This window comes from Opisthocomus hoazin, chromosome 4, assembly GCF_030867145.1.
Source record: "Opisthocomus hoazin isolate bOpiHoa1 chromosome 4, bOpiHoa1.hap1, whole genome shotgun sequence".
NCBI classification, from domain to species: domain Eukaryota; kingdom Metazoa; phylum Chordata; class Aves; order Opisthocomiformes; family Opisthocomidae; genus Opisthocomus; species Opisthocomus hoazin.
The window spans coordinates 13236107-13258010 of NC_134417.1; the positions used below are offsets into that span (position 1 = coordinate 13236107).

General features: G+C 45.2%; 1 protein-coding gene across 2 annotated transcripts in view; it reads right to left on the reverse strand.

The window, feature by feature from the left end:
- The window catches only part of PLOD2 (procollagen-lysine,2-oxoglutarate 5-dioxygenase 2), a 62701-nt gene that overhangs the window by 31848 nt on the left and 8949 nt on the right, over positions 1 to 21904 (reverse strand). For both annotated transcript variants that reach the window (XM_075418017.1, XM_075418016.1), the window contains exons 2-3: positions 6867 to 6958; positions 5237 to 5373 (exon numbers count right to left, since the gene is read on the reverse strand). In XM_075418017.1, the coding sequence (XP_075274132.1) occupies positions 5237 to 5373; positions 6867 to 6958 (229 nt within the window). The remainder of the gene's footprint in view (positions 1 to 5236; positions 5374 to 6866; positions 6959 to 21904) is intronic.

Consider the following 21904-nt stretch of genomic DNA (forward strand, 5'->3'; position numbering starts at 1 on the left):
CCACTTTAGAAAACTGTTCATGTGTTTAAGAACAACCAAAACAAAAAAATCAAAAACTTCATAGAAGAAACAGAGTAGGACTGCAAGATGATCTAGGTGACTCTCACTGGGAAGCTCTAGATGATCTTATTCCAAAACACAAAGGCACTGACTTTCTTCTGAAAAGTCTTATCAAGAATGTACTTAGCTATTTCTCAGCAAAGTCCAGTTGCCCGTAAACTTAAACTGTGTTGCATCCTGACAATATATAGATCTCCACTTCAACCTCTAATGTGTTGAAGACTTCAGAAGACTCTAAACTTCACAGTATCTATTCAAGAAAAACTTCACCTGCCTTTATGTGTCCATCAGATTTGACTCCCAGCTCCCACTGAGGACAAAGACCTAAAGGTGGAGTGCTTATCTCTAAAAACAGCAGTTACCACAGCTGAAGGTCAGCTCTACTCCAAAACAGAAAGAAACATGCATGGGTTTGGCAAAGGTCATGTAAGAATGTATTATCACAAGCCTAGTGGTTTCTTGTTGTTGAGCCATATCTAAATCAATGCCTGTGAAAAAAGCCAACCCCAATCTTCAAAATTTGCATAAATGATTAAATTACTCAGAGTATAAGGTTCCTTTGTTTGTTCTTGAGATCTACATATAAAAGCATTAATGTTCAAACCACTGCAAGGTCCATTTTACACAGCATGAAACCAGTATTACTGGAATCATGTCATAGATTCATCTCTGGCTGAAGCAGCAGAATATTTGGATTTAACAGCAGCATCTCAGCCTCACAGCTTCCTTATCTGCATGTAGGTATATTCTTACTCTACACATCTACTGTAGTAATTGAAAATCATCATCCTTGATGCAGAGCAAAGCAATGGTACAGCTACGAAAAATCCAAGGGTCTAACCTTGGCCTAGACTTTGGTCTTGTCAGATCTTTTAGCTGGGCTAAGAACAATAACAGAACCCCCACCTTCAGGACACAACTTTTTGCATTGCAATATACTACTCAGCAGTAGTGCCAAGAGATCGACCATTACTGACTTCTGGTAATTCGTTATTAGAGTTCTGAAATTATTTAAAATCTCCTTCTTCAAAGTGGATTTCATGCAATTGGCCTAAGAGAACCGAACAACAGCTGGCTTACAAATGAGAAAGAGAAGATTTCCACCACAGAGCAAAGTATGAACCCTGCAGAGGAAGTATGTTATGCAGTCTATATAAAGTAAGTGGGTTTCTGAAAACTCTCACTGTTTTGTTTTTCTGTAACTTTGGCAGAAGAATGTATGAAAAAAAAAATATTGTATATTTTGGAGCTTCCCCAGTTTTGCAAAAACTGCCTGTTTCTGCCCAAGTACACACAAACGTACTGCCCTCCCTTTTCCATTCAATTGGCGTAGCCTGATTCAAAGCCAGAATGAGCCTGAAGACAAGCAAGAAACAGGAGACAAGTTGAAGACAACAGACAAAAACAGAGGTTTGTCTGAGGCTCTAACTTAATAGCTTATGACAGTCTGTGCTTCTCCTCTTTGATCAGGACAGTGCTGCTGCTGCAATGACTTACAGCTGAAGGCAGGAACAAAACACCCCTGAAACATTGCTTCCGAGGACCGTCATTCAGGAAAAGAAAGCCAAAATTGAGCAATGTGCTGGGCTAGCCATAGGCTCTGCTTGCAAAAGGGATATGCTACTTAATACAGCACAGTTTATAATACAAAGCACAGCACAAAGCTCAGTTCAGAGCTGCTAAACTGCATTAGCAATTGTTGTAAACTTTAAACACTGATGGATATTACGCAAGAGTACAAATCTAGTACAGACCTGCATTTTCCACTATTTGTCATGGCCCTCTGTTTTGTCAAGAGGCGACTTACTGCCACCACACCTCCTCCTGGGCTGGACCTCCACCAGCCTTCCGCCCCTCACTGCCAGTCTCCCTTTCAGCTGTTTTATGAGCCTCCTGCTTTTCTCTCCAGGTAACAGGAAAACTTCCAGAGTGAAACTAAAACCTGTAAATCCATCATTTGCCATGCTTACCTGCTATGTCAGATGATGTTCAGTCTACCCAGCACTCAATTTGTACTGTAAGGGAGGATTCACCTGAAGTCCACACCACTAAGACCATCATAAAACAGGTCCCAGGACTATCCTTGACAGTTTATACTGTTATTACGGGTGATGCACATGACTGACTTTGAACAGGGCTTCAAAATTTGACAGGGGAGAAAAAAGTGTGGGTATATCCAGGAAAAAGCAGGCTGCCTTGGCAAGCTGGAAAGGCTCAGATACTCTTTTATTTATTCTTCATAAATCCTCTGATTAAGTAGAAAGCAAGGGTGGGGAGGGGGACACACACAAGAAAGTTTCCACAACTGCAATCCCATTTCCTGGAGCTCCCAGATGGCAGATGCTCGGGGCTGGAATTCACCCAGCCCTCCTCCTCTTCTGCAGCAGCAAAGCACCCTGGCCACACTCCCAGCAACACAGGGCAACAGCGACGGCGGCTCAGGCCCTCTAGAACTGAACATGCAACTTTTGCTTCCACGACATTTATAACAGGGACTTGGAGCTGCAGGTTAAGAGCTCAAAATACAAACTAGAGAGGGCTTACTAGTAACCAGCAATTCAGATCCCATATTTCATCTTCTTTAACCGGACTGATCTGCCACACAGCCATTTCGTCATTTACACTGTATCCCCACAGGCATCACACATTAACCATTTTAGAAAATTTAATTACTTTCTCACAAATGTTTAAAAAAACAAAAACCTGAGAGGCTTCAAAAGTCTTCCACAATACAAATGGATGGCTGTGGGAATTCTGGATGAACAGTCACAACATCAACCATTTTATCCAGTCTACACTGGCCATTAGCCAGTTCAGTCTGAAATAGTCCAAAGTAAACCAGAGGTTAGCTTTCGCAGAAAAAGGCCTCATTTAAATTGAGTTCTATCTGCAGGCAAAGCGTTTTGCTATCTGCACCTAGACACAAGCTGTCCACAGAAGTTCAAACTATTTCCAGAATTGTGAGCCATATAAAAAACTCCTCAAAAAAAAAGGCAAGAAGCCAAGTTTAAGTAAACAGTTCACTAGAAATAATTTACCTAGTTACAGTAAGTAAACCAGACATTTTCTCCCCCCATTAATATTCCAAATGCTTCACAATTAATATAATGAAAAACACTTGAAAAAGAAAGGAAGTTCACTACATTTGTCTTTACTGCTACATTGCTCAATATTTAAATTGCAAAAACAGGATTCGTGGATACGAAAAAGCTCATTAGAATTAAAATATAATGCTAGAATCAGGAAACTATTTTTTTCTCCTATTTGGAATCAGTTCCACTAGCTTTAAATCAGTATGTACTTGGGATTATGGACCTCAAGAACTTGGGAGGTCTTACATCCTGTAATTTTTCATGGTAAGAAAGATTATGGCATCTGCACTTCAACACACATGGTCCTCTGTACTCTCTCATCCATGCCACCAAACAGCCTGCCCCTCGAAAGAATAAATTATGTTGGAAAAGAATTAGAGCTATACCCAAATGTGATAACAAATTTGCATATTTTACCACATAGGGAGAAAACAGTGATGAATCAGGACAATAAATTCAAAACCAAAGAAATTCAATGTAAGTAGCAAACATCTGAGAAACACTTGATTCGTCTGGCCATTTAGTAAAGAACATAATAATCTCCCAAATTAATCTTAGAAAGTTTCAGTTATTGCATGATCAGTAGGACAACATTACGAACAAACATGTATTATTTACTTTTAGAGAGATACTTTTTCCACTTACAAATGCAAAACTGATCAAGTCAACAAAAGAAAAAAATTCAAAAACTGAACGTGTACCCCCAAACTCTATGTTACTTTTACTGGCAACTAAATGTACAAAGAAAATATCTGATGTAATAAATTTTCCTTATAAAGCTTGTTCATAAATTGCTTAAGACAATTTAGACATTGGCTTTCTAGCTCCATCTTCTATTTATCACAAGAGGTAAAACTAAAAACGAAAACTGGGCAGCTACCAGTTTTATAGGCTACTCCAACTTCCCTAAACTCTTAACTTATGCAAAACAACAGATGAACTTTCCAGTAAATACCACTGTCAGATCACTTCATCTCTTGTGACGATATCTGCTGTACAAATCCTGCCAAACCTTTAACTTGCAAAAGGGTCCCTAAAATTCTTCAGCTGTCAAATTTTAAAAAATTAATAAATTTTAAAAGCAGGTTAAAAGCTGAAAGAAAAATCTGGAGCAGACATTCCAGCATGACTTGGTAACAGCAGTGCGAACCCATGCACAAACCTCTCCAAGCTTGCACTCAGCTACGTCCCAAGGCTGCCTGCCTCCTATGGGAGCTTCACGTCCCTCATTCGAGACTTCGTCTCGTACCTTCCTTGCAGTGATTCTTTTAAAGCTGTGATCCTACCCTGATTAACACTAGCACGGAACAGCTTGGCAGCTGCTGTGAACTGGATTCTTAGCTCTTCTGATCATGCTCTTGTTACGGGGGCAAAAGAAGAGGAGGAGAAAAAAAAAAAAGCAGAGGAAGCAATAGAAAACATGGGATTTGAACATGTTAGGTTTCTCCCTGTCACAGATAACAGGGAGCTCAATCTGGCCTCCAGTGAGAATGTTCAATCATAGCTGTGCTATGAGATATAATCTGGCATGAGCAGCAGCACCATCTCTCCATGCTTCCATCACACAGACGACACAGGCACCAGGGGTATATCTGGCACCGAGCCTCTTGTTTTGGTTCTCCAGCACGTAAAAGTTCTCCTGTTAAGTGCTTTCCTCAGGGGCCCATTTTCCGGCTTCCTCCATATCACCGTTACTTCATGGAACAAGATCACGCTCTGGTCCTTGCTGGTCAGTTTATTTCTGGAGCTGCTTTTGCTCCCCCTTCATTCCACACTCCCAGCCCGCAGCCACGTCCTGCCCTCACCGCAGCAGAACAGGGAGAGGACAAACGCTTGCCTTAAAGTCTGTCAGCTCCCAAGGCAGCAGAACTATGAACTACTCTTACATCTGTAAATCCATTTAAAAAGTAACAATTGCTCCAAGAGCAATCTACTATCTTTATGAATGGAGAAAAATGGAAGCAAACTCTCTCAAATAAATAGCAAGAGGGAAAAGCAGCATGCAACTTTCAGCATGTCACAGCAGCTACTGTTGCATGCCTACTCAGACTAAAATGTAAAGGTAACAAGCCGGGTTTGCTCACCATTCAACAAACATTACAACCAAGTCCTCTTGATCGGCATAGCTTTCTATGCCTTCTTTCAGCAGTCGAACTTTCTGCCCTCCGCCAATAGAGTTAGGCAGCTCACCACCTTTCCACTCTTCACCTTTTCCAAGTACCTGGAATAAGGAAAAAGCACATCTGCTAGCACCCAAAAACGAGAGGCTTTTTAAAGCCGACCCTTATTGAAAACAGATGTTAAAGCAGAAGCAACACATTAAAGCATAGCAAGCCAGCATTTCCAGCATCGTAAGTTTTCCATGTCTGAAGCAGCGTTCAGCACAATGACATCACTGCAGAAACATGAAAGAGACATTTCTTAACCAAATAAGAATTGAGCAATTGCCTGCTACCACCATTTATTCAAATGTGTCTCCTTCAGGGAAAAAAAAAAAAAAAAGAGCCAATAATTGTTTTAAAATGTATATCAGAAAAACATTCTGAATGAGACCTTTAAAGGTCAATATAATCACTTTAGGAAGAGGAAGCGTTAAGAGACCTTAGTGGATCAGGGTATTACTAACACAAATCGCAAGCTCCAGTCTTTCTGAAATCCCTCCAGACCTCTTTCGTACAAGGAAAGGGCAGGTTCCCCAATATACAGCTGGCTGCTAAAATCAGCTAAACAAAATTCCTCCCAGTCAAACACTATAGCAAATTGCATCTCAAAACCAGAAAAAAAAACCTTAATCTTTTTGTGGGTTTTGAGCATAATATTTTGGAACTTCTAAAATCTGGAAGAACTACATTGCACGATGTTTTCGACAAATCTACAAAGCCAACAGATGTAGTCAGAGCCCAGGCTTCTCGGCTGCTTTAGTACAGCATTATCATATTAGGAAAGGTTCTCTTGGTCTTCCAAGTTCAGTGGCAGAAGTCAAACTTCAGAAACACAAATAATTTCCTATTCAGTGTAGACACTGTGGTAAGCAGGAAAAAATTTACAACGCCATCTAAATTCCTGGATTTTCTCTTGCAGAACCAATTTGTGGGGAGAGTTTCGAAGAAGGTTAGTGCCTTGCCTTTTTCCCCAAGGTCACGTGGAGGCCAACCTCAGTACGTGACATATGGAGATGTGGAGCAACACAGAAAAGGCTGGCAAGAATGAGAAAAATGTTTTGTCCTCTCAGAATTACAGGTTCTTGGGGAAACAGTGAAACTTTCAGTTGTGACCCTCCCTCCTCTCCCGCAGCAGGGATCCAGCCTTGTTTAAGGAGGAAGGAGATATCCAAAGCCCTCTGAGTGCCGTGCAGCTTCCAGAAGTATTCATGCAAACAAAATCAGTGGCACTAAAAAGCAAGGTTATATGATAAATCATGACAGAACCCGGAAGTGACTGAGGACGCTGAACGCAATAGCTTCTAACCTGTAAAACAGCTCCTAAGGCAGCGGAAGCAGCATCCTCCCGTGGTCGTTCAGAGGAGGACCAGCAGGTAAGCAATAGGGACAGCAGCAGGGCCATGTGCAAACGCCCGACCTGCCCCCGAGCTCCGTAACTGGTTTACTTTGCCCCAGCATGCGAGGAAGCTAATATGCAGCTTCAGTTACTATTGCACTGTTTCTGTCTTAAAGGCTGTATAGTATGAATATTTGGTATGAAAACATACAATACCTTTACTGTATAGTTGAAGTGCTTTGCAGTTTGCATGAAACGGTGAAAGCCATCAGTTTCTTTAGTTGCTACAGTAAAAACTAGTAGTTTATCTGAGGGAGAAAAACAAGGAATATGTTTTCAGGCCACAGTTTATAACAAAAAAATGCACTGAACATCACTTGGTCAAGGGGCTTTATGACTTGCCTGCATCTCATTCTGTCCTGGGTTTGGCCAGAACAGGGTTAATTTTCATCGGAATCCAGTAAGGGGCACAGCCGGGGGGTGGGGGCTGACCCCACCTGGCCAAACAGAGCCCGGTATTCCATACCATGTGACGTCACGCGGGGTTCCGGTGGGGGGGGGGCGGGGCGGCGGGAACGCACTCGCGGCTTGGGCGGGCGCAGCGCCGGTTCCGGTTTCGGGAGAGCGGCTGTTGTACGGTTCGTGGTTGCGTTTTCTCCTTATTTGTATCGTTGTTGTTCCTGTTTTCCCTCTGTTTGCTGTTCTGTTAAACTGCCCTTATCCCGACCCACCAGTTTCTGCCTCTTTCTTTCCATTCTCCTCCGCACGCCGGCGGGGGGAGGGGCGGCCGCGTGGCGCTTTTGTTGCCGGCGGCAGCCGAAACCAAAACATTTAATTGGCGCCCAGACGTGGAGCGGGGATAACGGCAGGGCTGAGCAGCTGGTGTTAAAACTGCTTTCATAGATTTTGTTAAAATTTATCATACGCATTTTCTGTGTTAAATAGTCGCCGGTAAAAATGTTTCTGTCTTTGATCAGATGGCTGTGGTTTCTGAATCCTTATTTGCAGTATGTATTCAATGCCGTGCTGTTCATCATCGCTGGGAAAAAGATCAGGATGATAATTTTGCTCTACCTTACGATATCGACTTATGATATGATAACATCACTGTGCATGAAATTAGGCTTGTATTTGCATGCGGCTCTGCGGTCATTCCCGTACCTCGGATCCTATGTCTTAGAATTTGTGAATAATCAAACCCAGTCTGTGGGGAAAACCGAAGGGGATACCTTCCCCCACTCTTTCGCCCCCCCTCTCTCCTTCAGGCCAGTTCTAACGGCTTTTGATAATTTCGAGTACCCCTGGGATGCTCAGGGCAGCACTCTCCTTTTGTTCTGCCTCCTGAATGGGTTTTGGTTTTTGTTTAGGGCTAAGCAAGTCGTTAAGAACATCGTGCAGAGACCTGCCCCGGGGCTGGATAGCTGTGAGTGGCTGGGTGTGTGGGACAGCATGGGCAAGTACCTAGGGCAGTGGGCACCTCCGGTGTTTTTTAAACTCACACCTGAGGAAGTACAGGATCCGGACAAACTAGTAAAGTATCTGCAAAAAGTGTGCTGCCACCCTGGGAACTCCAGAGAGACACAGATCACCACAATGTGCTGGGGTCTGGCCCACGCCTACCGAGCCCTGTTCAACACTGTTCAGTGCCTTAAGAGGGAAAGGGGGGGAAATGAAGCGGCAGGCACTGCAGCTGGCGCTGCCCCCCCAGCCGGCCCTGCAGCCCCTCCAGCCCAGCAGGCAGTCCCAGCCCCCCCGACCGGCACCACGGCTGCTGCAGCCACAGCTGCAGGGTCTGCCTCGATTTCCCCAGCGGGCACAGCAGCTGCTCCAGCCCCAGCTCCAGCCACAGGCACAGTGACTGAGCCCAATGACCAACCTGTGCAGGTAGCAGTCGCCCCTGTAAAACTAAAGAAAGACGCAAAGAGAGCAGATCGCTCCGGGAGGGATGACGATGAGCCAGGGTCATCACGGGAGATAGAGACAGAGATCATCACCCGGTCCCTGTCCCTGGGCGAGCTGCGAGACATGCGGAAAGATTTCAGCCGCCATCCAGGAGAGCACATTGCCACCTGGCTGCTGCGGTGCTGGGATAACGGGGCCAGCAGCTTGGAATTAGAGGGCAAGGAAGCCAAGCAGCTGGGATCCCTGGCCAGGGATGGGGGCATTGACAAGGCCATTGGGAAAAAGGAACAAGTCCTCAGCCTCTGGAGGAGACTTCTCTCAGGGGTGAGGGAGAGATACCCCTTCAGTGACGATTTTGTATGCTATCCTGGCAAGTGGACCAATATGGAAAGGGGTATTCAGTACTTGAGGGAATTGGCTGTGCGGGAGCTGGTTTACTGTGACACAGACGATGAGCAGGTACCTACAGACCCAGATGAACTCCAGTGCTCACAATCCATGTGGAGGAAGTTTGTGCGGAGCGCACCCTCCTCATATGCCAACTCACTGGCAGTTGTAAACTGGAAAGGTAAAGACGTACCAACAGTGGACGAGGTGGCTGTCAGACTCCGCCAATATGAGGAAAGTCTCTCTTCCTCCCTTGTCTCAGCTGTGGAGAAACTGGCCCGGGAGGTGCGGCAAATCAAAGAGAACATGTCCTACTCGCCACCTGTACGGGCCAGTGTCTCAGCTATTAGGGGCAAGCGTTTCCCTGCTCAGGAGAGGGAATACAGAGGCTATACACCCCGAGGCACCCTGTGGTTTTACCTGCGTGACCACGGAGAGGACATGAGGAAGTGGGATGGAAAACCCACCTCAAGTCTAGAGGCCCGAGTACGTGAGTTGCGAGGTAAAACAATCACAAAAGGGGACTCTGTTAGGAAAAATGCCGCTCCAGTTTCCAAAAGCCAGCTCTCCAGACCAGGTAGACAGTTTGACCTTGATTCCGATCCTCTGGAGGGGACCTCCAAGTCATTTTTACAGCAGGTGAGCAGCAATTTCTCTGACGAGGATTAGAGGGGCCCTGCCTCCAGCCAGGTGGAGGAAAGGGACAACCGTGTCTTTTGGACGGTGTGGATTCGGTGGCCTGGCACGTCAGATCCACAAGAGTATAAAGCTCTAGTGGACACTGGTGCACAGTGTACTTTAATGCCATCAGAGTTCAAAGGGTCAGAGCCCATTTGCATTTCGGGAGTGACAGGGGGGTCCCAAGAGCTGAGTCTACTGGAGGCTGAAGTGAGCCTCACTGGGCAGGACTGGCAGAAGCACCCCATTGTAACTGGCCCCGAGGCTCCGTGCATCCTTGGGATAGACTATCTTAGGAGAGGCTATTTCAAGGACCCAAAGGGGTATCGGTGGGCTTTTGGCATAGCTGCTGTGGAGACGGAAGAAATTAAACAGCTGTCCATTTTGCCTGGTCTCTCGGAGGATCCTTCCGTTGTGGGGTTGCTGAGGGTTGAAGAACAACAGGTACCCATCGCGACCACAACGGTGCACCGGCGACAGTATCGTACCAACCGAGACTCCCTTCTCCCCATTCATCAGCTGATCCGCCAGCTGGAGAGTCAAGGAGTGATCAGCAAAACTCGCTCACCCTTTAATAGTCCCATATGGCCAGTGAGAAAATCTACTGGAGAGTGGAGACTGACAATAGACTACCGTGGCCTGAATGAAGTCACACCACCGCTGAGTGCTGCCGTGCCAGACATGCTAGAACTCCAATATCAGCTGGAGTCAAAGGCAGCCAAGTGGTATGCTACAATTGACATCGCTAATGCATTCTTCTCCATCCCTTTGGCAGCAGAGTGCAGGCCACAGTTTGCTTTCACCTGGAGGGGCATCCAGTACACCTGGAATCGACTGCCCCAGGGGTGGAAACACAGTCCCACCATTTGCCATGGACTAATCCAGACTGCACTGGAAAAGGGTGAAGCCCCAGAACATCTGCAGTACATCGATGACATCATTATATGGGGCGACACAGCAGAGGAGGTTTTTGAGAAAGGGGAGAAAATAGTTCAGATCCTTCTGAAAGCCGGTTTCGCCATTAAGCGAAGTAAAGGGACCTGCGCAAGAGATCCAGTTTTTGGGAATAAAATGGCAGGATGGGCGCCGTCAAATCCCAATGGATGTCATCAACAAAATAGCAGCTATGTCTCCACCAACCAGCAAAAAGGAAGCACAGGCCTTCCTGGGTGTTGTGGGTTTTTGGAGGATGCACATCCCAAATTACAGCCAAATTGTGAGTCCTCTGTACCACGTGACCCGGAAGAAGAATGATTTTGAATGGGGCCCTGAGCAACGACAGGCATTTGAACAAATTAAACGGGAGATAGTTCATGCCGTAGCCCTTGGTCCAGTCCGGTCAGGGCAAGATGTCAAAAACGTGCTCTACACCGCAGCCGGGGAGAATGGCCCAACCTGGAGTCTCTGGCAGAAAGCACCAGGGGAGACTCGAGGTCGACCCCTGGGGTTCTGGAGCCGGGGATACAAAGGATCTGAGGCCCGCTATACTCCCACTGAAAAAGAGATTCTGGCAGCATATGAAGGCGTTCGAGCTGCTTCAGAAGTGGTCGGCACTGAAGCACAGCTCCTCCTAGCTCCACGATTGCCGGTCCTGGGCTGGATGTTCAAAGAGAGGGTCCCCTCTACGCATCATGCCACCGATGCTACGTGGAGTAAGTGGGTCGCGCTGATCACCCAGCGCGCCCGAATGGGAAACCCCAGTCGCCCAGGAATTCTGGAGGTAATAATGGACTGGCCAGAAGGCAAAGATTTTGGAGCATCGCCAGAGGAGGAGGTGACACGTGCTGAAGAGGCCCCACTGTATAACCAGCTGCCAGAAGATAAGAAACAGTATGCCCTGTTCACGGATGGGTCCTGTCGCATTGTGGGGAAGCAGCGGAGGTGGAAGGCTGCTGTATGGAGCCCTACACGACAAGTCGCGGAAACTGCCGAGGGAGAAGGTGAGTCCAGCCAGTTTGCAGAGGTGAAAGCCATCCAGCTGGCTTTAGACATTGCCAGTCGAGAGAAGTGGCCAGTGCTCTATCTTTACACTGACTCTTGGATGGTGGCCAATGCCTTGTGGGGGTGGCTGCAGCAATGGAAGAAGAACAACTGGCAGCGCAGAGGCAAACCTATCTGGGCTGCCCCATTGTGGCAAGATATTGCTGCCCGTCTGGAGCAGTTGGCTGTAAAAGTCCGTCACGTGGACGCCCACGTCCCTAAGAGTCGGGCCACTGAAGAACATCAAAACAACCACCAGGTAGATCAGGCTGCTAAGATTGAAGTGGCTCAGGTGGATCTGGACTGGCAACATAAGGGTGAACTCTTTATAGCTCGGTGGGCCCATGACACCTCGGGCCACCAAGGAAGAGACGCGACATACCGATGGGCTCGTGACCGAGGGGTGGACTTGACCATGGACACTACTGCACAGGTTATCCATGAATGTGAGACATGCGCTGCAATCAAGCAAGCCAAGCGGGTAAAGCCTCAGTGGTATGGAGGACGATGGCTAAAATATAAATACGGGGAGGCTTGGCAGATTGACTACATCACACTGCCACAAACCCGCCAAGGCAAGCGCTATGTGCTCACAATGGTGGAGGCCACCACTGGATGGCTGGAAACCTACCCTGTGCCCCATGCCACCGCCCGGAATACCATCCTGGGCCTGGAAAAACAAGTCCTGTGGCGACATGGCACTCCCGAAAGAATCGAGTCCGACAACGGGACTCATTTTCGCAACAGCCTCATAGACACCTGGGCCAAAGAACACGGTATTGAGTGGGTGTATCACATCCCCTATCATGCACCAGCCTCTGGAAAGATCGAGCTGTACAATGGGCTGCTAAAAACCACTTTGAGGGCAATGGGGGGTGGGACTTTCAAAAATTGGGATACCCATTTAGCAAAGGCCACCTGGTTGGTTAACACCAGAGGGTCCACCAACCGGGCTGGTCCTGCCCAGTCAAAACCTCAGCACGCTGTAGAAGGGGATAAAGTCCCTGTAGTGCACATGCGGAACATGTTAGGGAAGACGGTTTGGGTTAGTCCTGCCTCGGGCAAAGGCAAGCGCATCCGCGGGATTGCCTTTGCTCAAGGACCTGGGTGTACCTGGTGGGTAATGCAGAAGGATGGGGAAGTCCGATGTGTACCTCATGGGGATTTAATTTTGGGCGAGAACAGTCCATAAATAAATTGTATAAAGTTAGTTGTTAAATAACCCTGTCACTGTCTGTTATCACTGTTATAATTGTTATATTTTGTACCAGTAGTAGCATAGTAAGAATTGTCCAGATTAAAGAAGGATGGACTTTTTCGATGAAAACCTAGCAGAGCACAGCGATGATGGAACTGGACCTGGTTTTCAACAACTGGCATCCAGCAACTTCATCAAGATCAACATCTCCTGCAGACTGTGGGCACGGGCTGCACCAGATACATCAGCCGTGAGCTCCGGATGCAGCAAGTGACCGCCCATCACCACACATCACCTCCCCTGCCACGGAAGACCATAACGACAGATGGAGCCTGAAGTCATGGATTAAATGAACTCAATGGACACTTTAGAGTGATGATCCATAGACTAAAGGAATGATATCTGGAGACAGGAGAAGTGGTGATCAACTGGACAATGGGGGACCTGGGCATGACGTAGATGGTATGGAATAAGGGGTGGATAATGTCCTGGGTTTGGCCAGAACAGGGTTAATTTTCATCGGAATCCAGTAAGGGGCACAGCCGGGGGGTGGGGGCTGACCCCACCTGGCCAAACAGAGCCCGGTATTCCATACCATGTGACGTCACGCGGGGTTCCGGTGGGGGGGGGACGGGGCGGCGGGAACGCACTCGCGGCTTGGGCGGGCGCAGCGCCGGTTCCGGTTTCGGGAGAGCGGCTGTTGTACGGTTCGTGGTTGCGTTTTCTCCTTATTTGTATCGTTGTTGTTCCTGTTTTCCCTCTGTTTGCTGTTCTGTTAAACTGCCCTTATCCCGACCCACCAGTTTCTGCCTCTTTCTTTCCATTCTCCTCCGCACGCCGGCGGGGGGAGGGGCGGCCGCGTGGCGCTTTTGTTGCCGGCGGCAGCCGAAACCAAAACACATTCAAAGAGAGGAGGCAAATACACTGTCATATTACAGGCGTGAGACATTGTCAAACAAGAACTGCTATGGACAAGGGTGCTGTATTTAAAATTATCCTCAGGAAGAGGAAGCAAAGAAATCTATCTGCTCTGTAAACAACCAGCTCAAGACATTGAAAACAAAGCTAGTATGACTACTGGGCAGGAAGGAATCTTCAAAACAAAAATAACTTCTTACTTTCCAGTCTGAGCTAATCCTGTGACCTCTTATCACAGGACTGAATGGTACCAGAGAACTTCACCCAACCTCAGCAACTCCCCTGAAAGCAACTGGTTCATAGTCTTCATGAAAACAGGGGGGAAGAAAAAAAAAAAAAAAAAAAAAAATCAACCACAGAAACCAGTCCCTCAATAGGCAGTGTTTCGTGCTTTTAAGCACTTGAGCAGAGGCAAAAGGGTAAGGTTAGGGCTTTTTATTCAGAGCCTCTGTAAATTATAGCAGTGCTAATTTTGCCCTCTTACTGCATGCAGGCAAATGACCATGCAACCAATTTCCTTTTCATATCCCAGGGCTTTTGACATAGTTCACATGAGGTCATGAATTCCCACTAAACAGCCTCCCAGTTAAACTACTGAACAACATTCAGCACCCTATGCAATACGCTGCCTAATCCAGGTACATAATTCAAAGCTATGAGAAAGACAGTACTCCTACCCACATCGAGTATTTAATCAGACCAGCCTGGATCCCAGAGCACACTGCAGTTCCCCAATTTAGTCTGACTTCAAGCAACAGCTGCCCTCTAAACAGAGCCCATGAGATCAATCCTTACAAGTAAGTAAAATTAATCGCCTCTAATGAGTCTTCCAGGCACAGTGCCTGTTGTTGCTTCACTTTTGTAAAAAACATCCTCTGGGTTTATCTTCACCAGCACAGTAACACGTGCTAGAAGCGGCTGCTGTGGAAAACATTCCTATTAACCCTTCAGCCTCGTCCACCATCACAGACTTAGCAGCCCTCAGACACCAGAGGTGTCATCCTGAGCATATTCAAATCAATCATCGCTTGCCACTTTGTTTTATTTGACACCAGCAAATTTTATTTTCTTTAACACACAAGACGATGATCCACTTCCCACTTTGTAGAAGAAATGCACCTTGCAAGTTACTCTTGTGATGCTCTGCAGCTGAGTATCAGGGTACTCCAAGTGTACCTCTGCTCAGCCAAACAAAAATACCTGTAGGAGCACAGACAGTTTGCAAAGCAATATAAAAAACACATGTTCTAATGAAATTCAAGTCTGTCTAAAATGACCACAGCAGGCAAACTACGGAGACTAGTCTCAGGAGCCACTAAATGTTTTTTCCACTGAAATAAGGATTAGATTCAGCACCAGCCAACAGGTCGCTTCCAAGAACGCTCCTACCAAGTCAGACCATGGCCTGGCTAGTCCATCCTCAGCAGCAGCGTACATGAGGAACAGCAAGGATAAGACAAGCATATATGATGTTTTCTCTGCTTTTTCTACCAGTCTCAGTTTACGGGTTTTCCTGACCTGTTATGGGGTTTCCATATATTCCAAAACACTTGGTCCACTTCGTGACGTTGCTCATACCTGGTCACTCCTTGAACTAACATAACCTTTAAGCAGTGACAGCACCACGTACCCAGGACCTACTCCACAAAAACCAATCTTCTGTGCCTTGAGCAGGGTCTACAGTTTTTATCTGACACAGTCCAAGTTCTTCAGCTACAGAAATTTCTACCCACCCTCCCCACCGTGCACAATTGTATGGATTTCTCTCACATTCTGACACAGCTTCCTTTTTTTTTGGCTCCTTTTGCTCAACAGCCCCTATGAAGATTTTAACCTCTGGCTCTACTGAATCAGACTGACACTCCTGTAATACAATACACAGCAAAGAAGAAACTGGAAATACTCCAAATGCTTGAATCAACTCCACTTGAACACCCAAAAATTTGGGGAAGACAGTTTTAGAAGATTAATTGGTCCATCTTTCTCCTCACTTAACTGCTAGCAGTCTTCTGTAGGCAAGAATCAGAAGAAAATCCCATCAGTACCTCTCAGAAGGGCAAGAGAACCTTTGCAGAGGATTCCAGTGCAATGCGTTCACAGAGGCACTGACTCACCAACAGACATAAACACAGCAATAATGGTACAATACCTTAAAAATAATTTATTCTAAAGGTCATGCAACCTAAAGTAATTCTACAGGAGTCACCTCTGAAAGAATAATGAACATGATATCTTAGACTATGACTAAAACAGAACTGAAGAGACAGAGGGTATAATTTTTCTCTATGGAACAGCTTAAGTTATGATTAATTTCTTGTTCAAGCACTGCATTTTCAAATTAGAGGGAACTGGAAAAATCTGATCATACCAGACTGCATCGCCAAGCCAAGTGAATCCATTATTGACAGTTTCCTAGGTGACCAGTCAAGCACTGACTATAATGGTGGAATGTGGTTTGGGGTAGACATACTTCACACCTACCCCTTCCTGAGGAATGCTAATAGCAAGGATTTCAAAACTATGTACTTGACAACATGATGTAAATGACAAAGTGTCAGCTGCATCAGATTCCTCCCATAGTCACCAAGTCAAAGAAAGTCTTAAATCAATGTACAAGTACAGTTTGGCAAGCCAAAAATAATCTACTGTTCTTTATGGGATATTGTTACTCTTCTTTAATGGAACCCACAGTAATTCCACCTACATATTGCTCATGTATTTCAAGATTCACTGTAGAGCCTGGTATGTTATTTGAGTTTTGTGGAATAGGAGGAAAGAGAATGATGTGCCAGATCATAAGGGATGATTACATCCTGAGCGACATAAAATGGAGAAAGCCGAGCAGACAGACAATGCAGTTTACAATGACATGAAACTGCAAGAGAACCCATATTGCACTCACAGCCAATGAAGCAATCTAAGTAGGCTGCCTCAGTCAGGTTTGCAAACAGTCACAGAACAAACAGGAAGCTATTTTTATAAAGGTTTTATTCGCATTGGAAAAGTTCTCTTTTTAGCATACTTTCCAACAGTCAATTTTTTACAATTACAGATTAAGAGGTTTAAAAGGCTTTACTTCCATGTCTCTGTTGCACCACAGAATTTTAGGTGCATGTGGTACTTAAATAATTTTAAAGTGCAGCAGAAGTGTAATTCTAGCATTTAGAGTCCATTTTGAATTAGAGTTTCTTTATAGATTATTTAGTCTTTGTTGATTTGGGGGGGGGGGGCATTTCTTTGGGGTTTTTTTGTCAGGGTTTGTTTTTTGTTTTTTGTTTTTTTTAAAGTAATCTCTGTGTGACCACAGAGCAGAGAAACACACTTTTATTTTGTCTGTAGTGTGCATGAAAAGACAATGCAAAGTCCATTAAATGACAGTTACCTTGGCACATTACAGAGGGCATTATTAACCAAATGAGGAAAGCAGCACCACTCTCTTCTAGCTAGTAAGACATTACAAAAATATTAATGTAATTTCTTTAGGTTCCTGTGACTTTGTTTAGATGGAAGCAACAACTTGCACCAGGTTTACTGGCAGAGTTCCACTAAGCGTAGCACGGAAGATACTTGTTTCTTCTGGTGGGAGTGAGTGAAGAGAATGCTTCTGACCACCAAATACTTCCGCTAATTTCTTTTTAACCTTTTAACTTCATTCACGTTGAAAAAAAATCTACGCCTTGTTTGCTACATTTAGGTACAACAACCCCTTAGAACACCTGTCCCATTTGTGTCTAGTAACACAAATCCAAAGTGACTTTCATGAACTCGCAAGAGTGTAAACATGCAAACACAACACAGATCCCAGGGGAGTAAGTTTATCCAAGAGCTGTTTCCACTTCAGGATGTGCTCAGCTACATCTATTTTGGCTGCCGGCACCCACACGTCCCTGCTGTGCGGTGCAGGTCTGGTCCCACAAAGAGCCGGGCCGGTGCAGAGGTTCAGCGCAGCACCAGAGCCCTTTCAGCAGGCTGAGCCGCACGCCAGTGTCACACTGAGCAGTGGAGTGACCGGCCCAGAGTCCCCAGCAGTATTGCTGTGCTGGCTCCAGGGCTCCACCTGTGCAGCAAAGACCAAGGTGTAGCCACGGAAAACTGTCTGTAATTACTCAGACCCCACGTTACCACTGTGGCCCGGTACTCCCCAGCAAGCAACCCGCAAAACTCTCAGTCTTCACCAAATCCCCACGATGAATTCTAGCTGCAGCAACACTGACCCTGCTTCACCATCCACTTTGGCACAAACCCCTGCCCTGCTCTCCACCCAGGTGTCTACCCTAAGGAGCTCTGCTGTATGGTCTTACATACAGACGTGAAGACTCACTAGACTTGAGCTACCGAGTTTAATTCTGACTATCCCCCTCACACAAGGGGATGAATACACACTCTCAGTAATATTTTCCACGAAACCAAGCCCGCAGCAGGTGGTCACAGCCCTCCACGCTAGCAGGCCACTGGGACGCCGCAGAGCGTACGGGCTGCCCGGCAGGGCTGGGCACGCAGCCTGCCAGAGCCATATTAGCAGTCACCACCGGGGATTACCAAGCTCGGCGTCTATTTCCACAAGTAAAGTCAGTTTGTGTAAAAAGGCAATGTAAACTCTATACTGCAGTTCAGCACGAAGGCATGAAATAAAGCCTCTGAAGAGCTTCATGCCAGGTGTAAGGGTGCTGAAGTTACCAGAGTGCAATTATTCCAGACAGCTTTCCGATAGTTACATTCACAGAACAGCTGTTCCATTTTGAAAACAAGCCTGAGAGGTCATGCGTTTGGCCAAGAAAAGTATATCCAGTGACAAACAGACTTCATTTTTACATGCAAATCAGGAAACCCTTTAGCAGTCCAGTTGTGAAAGACAACACTGCGTATAGAGAACATGCAACATACTAGGAAATCCAGTGCAGGTTTATCAAAACATCTCACTCCTTTACTCAGTTGTATGTGCTGCTGCCATCAGGGATCTGACTGCATCATAAATATTTATCTCCAGAAGCGAGAACTACAAACCAGAACCTTTGTCTTCAGCGAATTGCCTGGCAGGTCTCAGCCAGGAACTGCCACGGCAGGAGTGCGTTAAGTAGCAGCGACCTCTCTCCTTGTATCTTGGCACAGAAGTATGCAAAGAACTGCAGTCATTCCTCGCACATCCACATGATTCGTATTTATCTTGAATGAGCACTGACAGAGATTTCTACCAGGGGTTGCAGGCTCTAGTACAGTAGCTTCAGAGCAGCCAGATCAGAGGATATTGCTCACAGTCACACAGGAGCTGACACTTAGTCCTTGGATCCAAGTACCGTGGACTTCTCTGGAGTAGGAGCGAGCTGGAAGATCAAAGGACATCTGTGCATGGCACCACATTATGCCATTAAAATCTATCTCAGTCTTTAAAACTAGTGGCTTACAACAGTAAACAAATAATGTTTGATTCCTGGAATATAGTTTTATCCATGTTCTTGCATCTACATAAAACACAGTCTACGTTCCTATCTGCAGATTATGTTCCACCCAAAACTGCTGAGAGTAACTACTGTGCGCCAACCTCTCCATTACATCAGAGATGTACAATTGCAAAATAATTCACCAAAGGTTTCCACCAAGCAAATAAACAAGTTGCTATAGATCATGGAAGAAGCTTGGGAACTGAAAGTATACTAGGAATACATTCATGGATTAAAAAAGAAACTGAAATTTATAAAAAGTCACATACACATTGTGAAAGACAGGTCAGGTAGTAACCTAAGCATAGATCTGCACGATGTTAATCTAAGGCACAGGGTAGGCAGATACCTGGAAAAGAAGATGGATGAGGCGGACACCTGGAAGAGGCACATGGATGCATCCGGGCCCATTAATTAAGCTATGTACTTGTGCCTATTATTGTCTCCCGCATCTCTGGAGATGTGGGAGATCAACAGGGTACGGTTTCCCACAAAAACAAAACAATCCACACACAGACTGGGTTCAGCTTGCCTTTACACCACATAGGAGCATGCTTCTCCATCACTGGAGAGATGCACTAAAGCACAACACAACTGAAAAAGTGTTTTCAGCCTGGATTTCTCCCATCACACTTCAAAAGCACACTAATAAGCAATGTTCAAAAGTAAGCTGAACTGAGAAATAGCTGTCAGAGTGACAGTAAACTGCACCAACTAACTGCAGACTTCTGATTGCATTTCCACTATTATTTATTTTTTCCACAGATTAACTGTTTAAAAAAAAAAAAAAAAAAGAAAGGAAATAAAACAGAGGAAAAAACTTGTTTGGTTTTGGATTAAAGTTTTTAATATGCCTGTTTATTTCCAAGGCAGGCAACCTACCCCATGTATAATCATCTCAAATTTATGAGCCCTGACTCAGCCATGCCACTTTCCCTTCCAACTTCTGCACTCAGCCAGTAATGAGAAGGTGAACTAGAGGAATTGTCCTCAATAAGCTCTGTTTTCCTTCCTTACACACCACACCTGAAGCACATACTCCATCAACAAAATCCATGTCCTGAGACTTTTACAGCAGTCTGAGTTAGAAACAAAATGTAACTGGCAGTTTCCTTGACCTTCCTACCCACTCTGCTCCCCTAAAAGGGGAATATTTCTGTGCCTGGAGGAGGAATCACAGTCCTCAGCTCTGCCCTCAGCGTAGCAGCTTGCACACTGGAAGTTCCTGGGGGGTGCCTTCCAGCATGTCACCAGCCCTGTTTGGAGAACATGCCATTTTAACATCATTCCCCTGATAAGCATCTTGAGAATAACACATTTGAGTGAGCAAATAATAAAAGTGCAGGTTGAGCTGTGTGCAGGTCAGCTCACAGTACGCAGGGGCATGATCCTTAACCGGGATTCAAGATCTCAAGTTTCTCATAACTTCCTGATACAACTGGTAAATTCCGGAAGAATAAAACTTCAAACGCTATTTAGGAACATAGTGTCGCTATACAACTAACCTCCTGTAATTTCTCTAACAGACGAGTTATGTTTCTGGAAGATATCCTGGAAAATGTAAAATACTCTACAATATCTTCTGAACAAGACAAAACTCACTGAGATGCAAAAAAAAGGCTGATACAAAGCCTGTTCAAAAATATTTTATTTATAGGCTCAGTTACTGTTTCCTCCATAAAACTGAATATCATTAACAGTCTGAGTTCCCAATTAATTGCAAAACTGCAAAAGAGCTTTTAAAGAGAATACAGCATGAGGTTTAAGCCTGCAATAGCAAAGAAAGCATTCAAAAAACTGAAATGGATCATTGGGCTACACAATACTGTACGGAGTCCATATAGCTATGATAACCACTTCTCGTCCCACACAGTTTTGTTGACTTTACTAAAACCAGTTCTTCCATATGCTTCCACGCCATGCTGAAACTCTGCAGAGAGCCAGAGGGTCACCGATGGTGCCAACAGCAAGTTCCCTTCCCTATTCATATGGACTCAGACCGTATGTTCAAAACCCAAAGAACTGCTAAGCCAACTAAAAAGCTGAAATATCAAAGAGCACTTTCAAAATTCAGATTTTTAGCACAACGTGCTCAAGAAGGCAATACTAGACTTCTGCAAAAGAAAATCAATCTTCCCTATAAATAGAAGTTATAGCATAAACTTAGGATTCTACATCAAATAAAACTTTTGAAAATCCACATGCTCTGAAAAGATGTCAAACAGCTGGAGACAGGAGAAACCCATCATATGCAATGTAACCATGATTATAAGTTATACCTACATACATATACTTGGTTAATGTAATCCAGCAGCAAACAAAGAAGATCTTAAGTTCACAACGTGAAAAACACAAACTTTGAACATACATATCTACCCAGTGTCAGTTTATATGATGTACATATGGTCTAAGAAAGCAGTAAGCCAACAGAAGAATTTCTGGTCAAATAAAATTTCTGGCATAAACAGGGAAAAGACAGAGCCATCCGACAGCTGTTTATTTTCCCCCAGGATGCTTCCAAAACATGACAATGTCCTGAAGTAGCAAACACGGTCATCTTTTCTCAGGAAAGAAATGTGCATTGCACTCCATGTGGGGGAAAGATGACTAATGCATAAACAATACTACTTCATATTTGGAAATTCTGGGTTTTTTTAAATCTTATCTTTATATTATACTGTCAACTTCTGTTCAGCAAGAACACTTTGCTGCATGCCTCTACTCCATAGAGGCAGACTGATTTCAAAGTCCCA